General features: G+C 30.1%; 1 protein-coding gene across 1 annotated transcript; it reads right to left on the minus strand.

Moving 5' to 3' along the window:
• Positions 1 to 8,182: 8,182 nt before the first annotated feature.
• On the minus strand, positions 8,183 to 11,276 carry LOC149548311 (UDP-glycosyltransferase 86A1-like). The gene is made up of 2 exons (XM_089794842.1): positions 10,709 to 11,276; positions 8,183 to 9,585 (listed from the first exon to the last, which is right to left on the minus strand). The coding sequence occupies exons 1-2, from the start codon at positions 11,199 to 11,201 to the stop codon at positions 8,615 to 8,617; spliced, it is 1,464 nt and encodes a 487-aa protein (XP_089650968.1). The 5' UTR covers positions 11,202 to 11,276; the 3' UTR covers positions 8,183 to 8,614.
• Between the last annotated feature and the right edge of the window lie 909 nt (positions 11,277 to 12,185).

Raw genomic sequence — 12,185 nt, forward strand, 5'->3', positions numbered from 1 at the left:
TAAATAAATAAATAAATAAAATGTGGAAAATTTGTATGTTGGTTTTCTTGTCCCTATTGAGGTAGAAGCTTGTGGTGAAGATGAAGATGGTTCTATATCTTTCTTTTGACATCAAAGTGTGGGACACACTTTTCTATCTACCAGGGGAGTCTGATGCAGGAGCATCTTGCATGGAAAAATTAAATTATTAGAAAAAAAAAAAAAAGAAAAAAAAAGGGGAAAAAAAAAAAAAAAATTTGTGGAGGAGAGAGAAAGTGACGAAAATGGAAGGAAAATAATTAAAAATAGAAAATAGGAAAAGTGGAGAAAAGAGGAATCTCTATTTTCAAGGTGCATGGGTGGCATAAATAGAAAAATAATATAAATAGTTGTTATTCCATTAATTGAGGTGTGTAGGTGGCATCATGCATAGGAAAATAATAAAAATAGCTATTATTCCATTAATTGAGGTGTGTAGTGGCATCATGCATAGAAAAATAATAAAAATAGCTGTTATTCCATTAATTGAGGTGTGTAGGTGGCATCATGCATTTAATATTTGTTGTGATCCACAAAAGAAATGTAATTTTCTAATTGGGCCACATAGTGGTGCTTAGTTGTATTTAGGTGGAAATTCTAGAAGGTTGTAGATATTGTAGAAGGTTGTGGAGATTCTAGAATGTTGTGGATAAATCATGCCTTGGGTGGTAAGTGCCTATTTAAGAAAGGCCTATTATCATTTGTAATCAAGTTTTGGAATTGTAAGCTCTTCAAATGTAATCTCTTCTAATGAATTTCAAGTATTAATGGAATTTTTATGAAGCATTTTGTCATCTCTCTTGTCTCCATATTATTGCATTTTTGGTTGTGAGTTGGTACGGGTGGTGTGGCCCGTCATCAAAAACTTTAGTAGAACATGAAATAAAATAAAATTTAAATATGTAAAAAATACTTACTAATTATACTTTCTAAAAACTTAATAGAATTTATTACCAAAACTTTAGTAGAACATGAAATAAAATAAAATTTAAATATGTAAAAAATACTTACTAATTATACTCTTTTTTCTAATCTTCTTTTTCATTTCTAATATATTTACTAAACTTCTAATTCTGATAAAAAGAAATTTTAAAAAATAAATATAGTAAGCAAATGAACATTTTCTTCTTAGATGGTTGAAAATTCAACTCTTAAATTACAACCAACATATCTATATAAGTTATATTGTGGTCTACTTGAAGGGTGTTCTATTTGAAAACATGTATCACAATGTTATAATAACATAATCATTTGAGGTCTGGGTTTAAGAACAGTGCAAAAATATTTTAAATTTTTTTGGTAGGGAACATATATAGTATTCACATTATTATTTTAATTATTTTCAAAAGTAAACAATATAAATGAAGTAATTGATGAGGTAAGGAAAATTGCTTTAACATGTTCATTAATTAAAATTTAATATAAATTAAATTTCTATCTAAATTAAATTATACATGATATGCATATATTATTTTTCTTCTAATATAAAAAAATTTTAGCAACACATTTTATACATATTTATTTCCTAAAAATTTAATAGAACATATTACCAAAACTTTAATAGAACATAAGGTTGGATAAAGAATTGATTATAAACAAAATGTTTAAATAAATAAAAACCATTTTTTTATATCTAATATATTTATTAAACCTCTAACTCTAATAAAAACATATTTTTAAAAATGCATCTAATAAGTAATATACAAAAAATGAATGTTTTCTTCTTAGATGATCCAATTTTAATTCTTAAATTACAACCAACATATTTATATAAGCTATATTGAATTCTACCTTATTTTTTTAAATGTTAATAATTTTATTACTATTTTAGTTAAACATTTAAACTAAAAATAAAAATAAAATATTATTCTTAATAGAAAATAGTTATTAATAACAAATCATAGAATTTTATGTTAAACTTATTAATAAATTATTTATTATTTAACAATTTTTAGGGTGTGACATGTATATATTTCTATCGGCTTATTGTTGCATGTATACAAACATGCAACTCTAGTTAATAAATATCTTTCTATGAAACAAGTATCACAACTCAATCAAGATAAATTAATATGTGTTCTTCACCGTCACTCCATTCTACATCATTTACCTAAATTAATTAAATACTAATATAAATATTATTAATTTTTAAATTATTTTCATATGTTTTCTTTGGTATCAACACTTTAATATTATTATGTTACATTATTATGATTAACACTTAAACATTCAACACCTTTATAACACTCTTCAATCATTTGAGCAAATTAATATTTATATTAACGTGAGCAATAAGATAGCACCATCAATTTGAGAATAATACAAACAAATGTCTAGATTACTTATAGGAATAATTTCTATTCAATGTTTTATCACAAGAAGTACTATTAATATTTCATACCATTAGTACTTCTATATATGGGTTCATTTTTCTTTCTCTAAATCTATAAAGCTATGGACGAGACTATTTTTGAAATAAGGATGTACATACGAGTATAGGAAGATGAAGATGGAGAGAAAAGATGGGGGCATGGTGAGGAAGAAATAGGAAAATAGATGAAGAGAGTTAGAAGGATACATAAAGATAGAGAGATATGGAGATCAAAGAGGAGAGATGGAGAGGAAGAGATAAAAAGATATAGACTAAGATGGATGGAGAGAGATAGAGCATGCTCATGCTGACACACAAGTGGAATATATAGTTTCACTAAATGGATAGATAGATAGATAGATAGATAGATAGATAGTTATGATCAAAGGAAATAGAAGAAATGCAACAATATAGATAAGGAGAGGTGAAAGGCAAAGAGAGGAGTATGATAAAATTTGAGATATGATGGGAAAAAGGAATGTCTATTTCTTTGAGTAAAAAATATTTTACATTGACATTAATATCGATAAACTTTTTAGAAGACTGCACAACTCTCGATTACAATCTATGATTGTCTATTGTCTTGACCATAAATAATAGCCAAAGATTGTTCATAAAGATAGTTTCCTCTACTACTATCAGTTGTTTAATGTGAAATGTCCTCTTCAAAGAAATTAAAATGACCTTGTACTATAATATGTCATTTTAGGATGATAACTCACCTAATCATGTTTTTAACTATCAAAAGATATGAAGTTTACAATTCCTATAAATATTTATTTATTGTAAATAAAGAGAGAGGAGGGGTGAAGGTTAAAGATTATGATCTAACTTTATGCATCACCAACACTATCAACACTTTCGACCTAACCCTTACGCCTTTCCAAACTTCATAACAGCCGGTAGGTTTTAGACACAGAGGATGAATTTTTTGCAATTCATGTCATAGGATAATGATAACAACAATAATTGAAATCTTACACCTGATCGCTAAACCTTCTACCGACACGTGACACAATTATCAGATTTTGAACGATCTGAAAACATTGAATTGTAGGAGGATTGGCATCCCGCTTTTTGCAGGGCAGAGCAATTACTTACCTAAAAGCTGTAACGTCAGATTTTACAAGTGTTTAGTATAACAGTCTGACTCTGCCATTACTTATCTCTGCTTCTTAGTAATGAGATTATAACAATTCGAAGTACGCAACTTTCAAAAAGCGTCTACCCGTCTTACCAGAAGCTCAAGTTTCAGTATGTTTGAGGTACTGCTTCCTTCCACACTGACTGTAGTGCCAGTACACTATATACTGCAATGCAATAAACGAGACAGTATATTTGAGCCATTTTGAGCCTTTCTTTGTTTGTATACCTACACACAAACTCATTCTGGTCACTTTTATACACAGGGAAATAATAGACAAGCAATACTATTGTGTCTCGAGATAAATGGGAATAGAGGTCAAGGGAAAGACACGTTTAATGATCCCACATCAACACTGCTTACGTTGTCACCCAGCTCATTTGATCACTAGCTATTAATATATGGTAGTAAAACGAGGATCGTAAATTGTTAGACAATTCGTGAGAGACGTATTTTTGGTGTGTATAATCATAAATCTTGCTAATAAATTCTAGCTCGTTGAAAATGACTTGTTAATGATTGCAATATGAAAGACTATTGTCATGTTAAGTTTCCATCTTGAGATTCGTCTTACATAAATAGTCTTATTGATCAAGAATACTTAATAAAGGTTTTCTTCTAATTATGAAGGTGAGACTATGAGAGAGAGGTTCATGTACTCCTACTTTAACTATTGAACTCAAGTAGTAACATTTGAATATGTCTAATTTCTATAGGTTATTATGGACATTCTAATCCCTTGCCAAATATTCATTATTAAAGTCATTTTAGTTGTAGTGACACAAACTTAACTATAATTATTGTTCATATTGTTAAAGGGATGGACGATTAAACTATCTATAATTAGGGATGGAACATGTTAGTTGATATTGAGAAGCATATATATTATGAAGGACAGATCTTGATGAGCTACATATTACTCTAGGTGTCGGCATTCAAGCACATTACATTCATGAGACTAGTAGGTTTTCTAGTTGAAGTTGTTTGGACATACCAACAAACACGCATATCCACCTTAGAGACTATGGAAAAGATGAGATTTGTTTTTAATAAATTGGAGCCTACAAACAATATAAAAAGGTTGTATGAGATTTTGAAGATGTGGCTATGATAGATAGATCAATTGGAAAAGATACAATAGGATCTACTTTTCATCTATTACCATGAATATATCATCATGTCCTTTTATTATAACTAGGTGACATGATAGTTTGACAAGATATAGGGAGGTCCATGTCCCATACTTAAATAGATGTGGTCAACTTGTAGTTTTATGAGTGAGAGATGAACCTAGATTGATAGCTTTGTATTTTCCATTTAATGACCACTACAAATTAGATCAATGACCAAAATGTGGATTTGTAATTAATTATAGTGGTAATGTATACTAGTCCATTACTACATGAATTAAATTATTTATCTAGGTAAAGTTGATAGTAAGTTTGATCTTAGGTTTAAGTTTCTCTTTTTCTAAGGAAAGGTTGTATAATATCAACTAAATTTTGTACTTGGTTGGATTCAAAGAAATTTTCTATGTTATTGGTATTTAACTCATCAATATTTGTCGACTAAAAAAGAAAATGATTTTGAAAATTTTAATAATTGAAATTAGGAGGTAGCATACATTTATTCTCTTTATGATTCACACCATCTACTTGAGTGATATTCAACATCTTAAAGTTCATATCCTAGATAGATACCATGTTATACCATCTCTACAAGTTAAACATATTTAACAAAAGGATTTCAACTTAAAATGAGGTAAATTTTTGAAGTGTCTATAGAATAAATGAGAATAATTCCAACTAAAATTTTAAATAGCAATTTAAATATAATGGAATCTAAGGATTAGGAAATTTAATGAAGGTGCAAATTGTTTAGCTAGAACAATAGTGGGCTATAATTGGAGATGTTATAGTCACAAGTCATCTTTGAAAGTAAGTAGAATTCGAAATTAACAATTTTTTCTCTCCTTTTCATTCTTAAATGTTTGATAAGTTGGAGGGGTATTGTCATATTTGTCAACTAGATTCATGGAGGAAACCACATTATATTAACTAATTAAAAATTAATAATCACAATTTACTATGCAAAAAGTGTGTAAATGAAGGAAATTTCATAAATAATGTTCCATCCATAATTTTGGGTTGTAAATTTCAATACAAATCAAAGTTGAGAATTTAGAAAAAATTAATACAAATTATGATATCTAGCTATATAATTAGTTACTTTTTCTTCCACACATTTTTCAAAAATGCACTAAATCAATTAATATTTTTCATTAAGGTAAAAATAGGCTTTGAAGGGAGCCAAAGCCCTCCAATAGAAGGTCCTAACTAGAGAAAATATTAACTTACAACCAAGAACAATGTATAATATAAGTTCTTAACCATATAAGACATTTACTTGTACAAACCAAGACAAGCAATTATGTAGAGTAAACAATAGGCCGAACAACAAAGAGATCTCTATAAACTAATATAGAAGAAAACCAAAAAAGGTAGAGAGAACTAAGCTAGGCTCTTCATGGTGTCAACAACCTCAATTTTAAGTTGGTTAATATTGCATCATGTTCTTGTAGTCATATATTTATTAAGGGATCTTCTAAGCCTTTATTTTCAAAATAGCTAGATTTTCCTCTTACTTGGCCCAATAGATTCCTCTTCACCCTTCTTCTTGTCCATATCCAGATCAACAACTAACATGTCTTGATATACACTTTGCAGTTTACTCATCATGGTATTCATGGTCTTAATTATTATTTTAATTACCTTATGGCTAGTGCTCATTACAAACAAAATGGGATTCTTGATTTTGTTCAAAGTTTCATCAAAACCAATAATCTTGCATTCATAGTCCCTTTTCAATTTTTCAATAGCCTCCACCATTTTTTAGCTAACCTAAAATGGAGCTTGTCTCTTCCTTAATCCAAATTTTACAAGAATTAATTAACAATTTTTGAGAAAAGGAGGCAAACATTTTAAGTAAAGCACCAAAATAATGCAAGGCCCATATGTTACCAAAGCATCTCTAGGAATGATACCATTATATAAAACTTGCTAAAAAAAAACACATGAGTTATACAATCTCCTTTCTCATTGCATTTTTGAAAATATGGTTACTCAATTTATCATGGGATGGGAGTCTTAAGAAATGTGTATGGAAGTTGTCTACTCATGTAGTATGATGTAAGGGTTTGATGTTATGTTTGATAAGTGGTGTTACAACTCAAACATAGTTAATAATAGTTGGGTAATGACAAAATTAGAATGTGAATTGGCTTGTAAAAAGTTGGAATGTGAAAGTTGGTTGGAGCTGAATATAGGTGGTGGGATATTGTGGTAGGTTAGGGCAACATTATTTTAACTGAGATGCCAAGATTGGTGGCATTTTGAGAAGCAAAAGGGAGAGTGGAGGAAGTTGGAAGATACATATATTGATTGATTTTGTCCAATTGTTAAGGACTAGAAGAATCAACATTGTAAATTGCATATATTGTGCTAGGCTTAGTAAAATGAGTGATTTCAACAAACCATAATAAATATAAAAGGAATAAGACATTACATGTTAGATCTAGAACAAAGATACTAATGACCACTTACAATATCTTTTATATCTATATCCCTTTTTTAAAATATTAGCTATTCAATATTCTACTATATTTAGTAAACCTTGATGTTATGTAATGAAAATAATTATTTATATATACAATAAATTTAAAAAAATTTACAACAAATTACATAGAGACACATACACATATAGTCATATACTTTTATGATTTACACATATCTTATAATTCATTGGTCATTCTTCATACATACATATATTTAACATGTTCTTATTTTCATATATATTTAGTTCATATTATTTTTCACATGTTTTTACTCTATTCCACACTTTTATCTTTCACTTCTTCCTCTTTATATATCTTCTTAATACCTTCTTTGTAATGCCTTTCTATTATTTTCTTTTATAATAATACTTAATTATTTTTACCATTACAATTTTTTCTTTTCATTTATGATATTTTACATTTTTATAAATTATTTTAATATATTAAAAATATTTGATATATAATAAAGATATACAGATCTAAAAATATGCAAAATCATATAATTGCAGGTCACTAGCTAACTAACTAACCCAATCATTCTTATTATATTTTTTTATTAAAAAATAAAAATAAAAAATAGTTGTATAATAATTTTAAAATTGATTATTAAATTAGGAAAAATGATTTAATCACAGAATTTAATTGGCTTCATAGATACTGTCTAATTGTAGTACCTGTTAGCTCTCTATATCCCACAAACACTAATTATTTTTTACACCTTCCAATAATACTTTCTTTCCAAAGTTGAGAGCACATGTAACTTAGATCACAACCACAGTTACGGTGTTGATTACTAATTTCACAATTATATTTTCCTTGTTTCAGAGTTAATCTTTTAGGACCCCATTTATTGCTCATTTATGAAATGTCGTTTGCTTCTTACTCAGCATCTACGGTTTTATGTTTAGGGCCCGTTTGGCAACATGAATACAAGTGGATTAGGCAAATGTAAATTCTTAAAATTTTGAATTCTTTGTTGGATGCACCAAATTGGAATTGGTATACGAAATAAAATAGGAATACATATTTCAATTTTGGCCCAAAAATGAGGTTTTGCAATTCCATCCAAATAGGTGGAATTGGAATACATATTCCTATTCCCGTTTTATTTATTTTAGAAAACATAAATTTTTGGGTCCGCGAATTCCCCATCAAATTCTGGCTGAACCAAACAGAAAATTGGAATATGTTTTCCCATTTTCTATTCCAGAGAGCTATTCCTATCCCCGCAGCCAAACAGACCCTTTAGAATCTTCAATCATTTTGAAGGATGCCCAGAAACCAATATAAGTAATTCAAAAAATAGAGAGAGAGAATCATTTATTTTACATTTTATGACGAAACATCATTAAAGTATTACATTTCACTCTAACTTAAATCTAGACCTACAAAAAGTAATCTCCATATCTGAAACGAACCAGTTTATAGATTGAAACCTTATCCATGGAAATGACAGGTAAGCATCTGCTCAGCTGAATCTCTTATCTTTATTTTCAGACACATGAGAATGATGCTGACCATGCAGTACCTTGCAATTCAATTCCTCCACAAAATTGTCAAAATTTTTGTGAGAGGATCCTTCATGACCACCTGCCTTTCGAGCAACATGCTTGAATCTCTTTATCTTCTTCCTAGCTCTTCTCCCTTCTTTTCCATGTATTAATTCCTTCATCTTTCTTGCTATCTGCATTCTATCAACTAATGCTCCATTAATCCCACCATGTTCTACTTTCAAACCTATATTCATCACATCTGACATTAATTTGCAGTTTGTGAACTGATCTACATGAAGAGGAAGTCCCAACAATGGAATCCCCATGCAAAGGCTCTGCAAAACTGAGTTCCAATCACAGTTACTAACAAAGCCACCAATTGAACGATGTGATAACACCGTGTAATGTAGATGATCAGACCATTCAGGAACAACAACACCGATGCCATTATTTTCAATCTTTTCTAGGTAACCATGGGGTAAAATCTCTTTCAAGCTAGCACAACTACACACTGTTTGTGGAACAAGTGTCCAAACAAAAGATATTTTGCTTTCAAGTAAACCCATTGCTATTTCTTCTATTTGGGCTTTTGAAATACGAGCAGATATACCAAATGATATGTAGATAACTGATTTTTCTGCCTTGGAATCCAACCATTTTGTAAAATAGAATTTTGATGGCGGATGATTGCTGAAATATTCAGAACGTAAGAGTGGTCCTACGGAGTAAAGTGGTGTAGCAGAATGCAATGAATACTGTATTGCTTCTGTTTCAAGTTCATAAATAGAATTTGCAAGAATCCAATCTGCTTCACGGCTGCTCTGCATTGACAAAAATATTACATGCAGCATGAATTCTGACATGTTTTTTGCTTGGAGAAAGGATGGAAGGTCCCTCTGATTCATTGCAGGAACTCCTGGAATATAATCTATGCAATCATCTACTTCTACAAAAAAACAAATACACAGACCAGTTAGGAGATAAGAAATGCAATATAATCTATACAATCATCTATTTCTTTGTTTGCCTAGGGGTTGGACTCTAGTTGTTATATTATTGATGCATAGGAAGTATGATCATTTCAAAATGATGTCACTCAATTAAAACCACTACGTTTTGTGCACATCTGTTTGATAATGTGTTGTGTTAATGAAGATTGCTTAAATTTAAACTACATACTTTGTCATACTTTGGATAACACCACAAAATTTTTGGGTTTACTTAAAAAATCATTCATAATGGGTCGCTGGTACAGCTGAACCCAACATATTTTACAAGCTCAAACAGAAAATAGGTGACAGCTGGACGTAGAATATGGAAATAGAACGAAGAATATGAAAATGTTCTATGAACATGTACAGAAGAAAACAAACTAAATTAATATAAGGGGGAAGTAATGTATTAGAAAACTTAGCACAAATTCATGACTTCCACTAATTTTATTTCCAAGGCTTCTCTGGATGCACGTTTCCTGTAAGAAGCATGGCTTATCCTTTAGCTCTTATTTGTTTTCCTATTTTCATTTTTTCCCTTATAACAGAAAATACAACGAACATGGGTATGAATTGTACACACCCATTTATCAGCGGGGGTTTATAATCAGTGGAGAAGTATGAACAAGAAAGGTCAATACCCTACCATGAGAAAACTGAAATTGATCAGAAAAAAATATACCAAAACTAGTGAACTTTGTATGATTTGTCCATTATAGCTATTAAAAAAAGGTGTTTGAGCCACATGTTGTGTCCTAAACTGCAATCTCTATAATGCATCAAAACCTAATGGCATAGAGTAGTTGTTAGCTTATCTAATATTTCCGTTCCAGCCAAAAGGTCATGGCATAAATTGTAAAACTCAAATTGAGCTCAATAGTTTGAAATACAAATCTTAATATAAGGAAGCAACCAAATGCGTTGCATTCTAAACTAAGATCCATGTAATATATTTTTTCTCATGTAATTATGATTCCATAGAAATATTATGTTAGCTTGGAGAACCCTCAAAAAGAATAGGAATCTCTTAAACTATTAATGCCCCCAACAAACTAATACTGTTTATATGAATCATACCTTGTCCTTTAGAAGGAAAATGGCCCTTGTCTATAAGCATTTCAGCATGATAGTACAAGGAATATAGAACAGTGGATTGTGTCCACAAAGTAACAAGAGGAACGGTAAGCATCTTTGCCGTAAGAGATGCCCACGGAAGAAGAGAGTCAGCTATGATGCAAGAGATTGGATGGTCCTCTGTATTCACACAAAGGGTTACTTGCTGAACTGGTTCAATCATTGAGTTAAGTACACACTGTAGATAACTCTCATTGTACAAAGATCTATCGAAATCAGAGGGTAACCCATCTGAGATCTCTGCTAGACGAATGTCAAGGCCTTTTTTCTTAGCTTTATCAGTGATATATGTGTTGCAGTTGTTACATAAGGCCTCTGTGTAGAGAAAGGTAATGGCGATTCCCCTAGAAGCCATCTTGATGCAGAGGTCAGCCATGGCAAAACCATGAGACTCTAAGGGATATGGAATGGCTAGAGCATGGACGAGACAAGGCATCTTGTTCTTGTGAATGGAATCCACTTAACTAGAATTGGTGTTTTTACTCTTCTTGAGTAATTTACCGCATGCACCCTAACATACAAGGAAAGAGGTAAGCGAGGTTGTGTTGTAGGTAGGTTTGGAGATTTGAGATTTTTACGAGTGCTACGTGGCAGGGTCCTTATCAACCTGATTTTCCTGGTCTCGTTTCCAGGATCCTTGATATATTGGCACATGTTTACAGATTGGTTATATGAAAGATCCCATGGTAAAGAATCCGTACTATTTTCCTAATCCATTAGAATAGAGACTCCTCTTTTTTAAGTGTAAACAAGTAGATATCAAATAAAATGAGCGTTGGTTAATTAAGTTGCAGTATTATTGGTTTTATCTCTTTTTTGTGACTTCACTAATTCGTAGTCTTAGATTAAATAAGCATTAATAAAAGATTATCTAATATATTTATTATTTTTGAAATTTACAATCAATAATGTAAAAAATTGGTGATAAGCAATGACAATAATTAGATAAGTAAATTATATCTAGTTTTATGTTTGATGAAAAAAGGAGTGTTCAAAATATCATAAATTAATTTTTCATCATATTTTAGAAATTGGATTTGTTGGATGATGGCCATTAGATTGTATAGCTCTAACAATTGATTGGCAAGTTCAAGGTTGTCTATATAGATTTCATCTTTGTATGTGCAAAGATGATGTTTATGTGTGTATTTCAAGTTCATGCAGTCAATAGGAATTGGAGGGAAAGATGTTGAAAATAAATAACAAGTTTAAATGAGTAGTTTTTGTAAAGACATAAAAAGTGAACATAATCACACTATTGGAACTATCTACAAAATTGGTGAGAAAGACTACAATGTAAAAAATTTTGTATAATATGTGATATTGTAAATTGTATAACAATGCAACAATATCATAAATAGACAAAAGAACATAAATGTAGATCATAAAATATTTTGATGTGCAAGGGTTCTGCTAATTT

Source organism: Cupressus sempervirens, chromosome 7 (assembly GCF_028749045.1).
Source record: "Cupressus sempervirens isolate cs-2001-9-10 chromosome 7, ASM2874904v1, whole genome shotgun sequence".
NCBI lineage: Eukaryota > Viridiplantae > Streptophyta > Pinopsida > Cupressales > Cupressaceae > Cupressus > Cupressus sempervirens.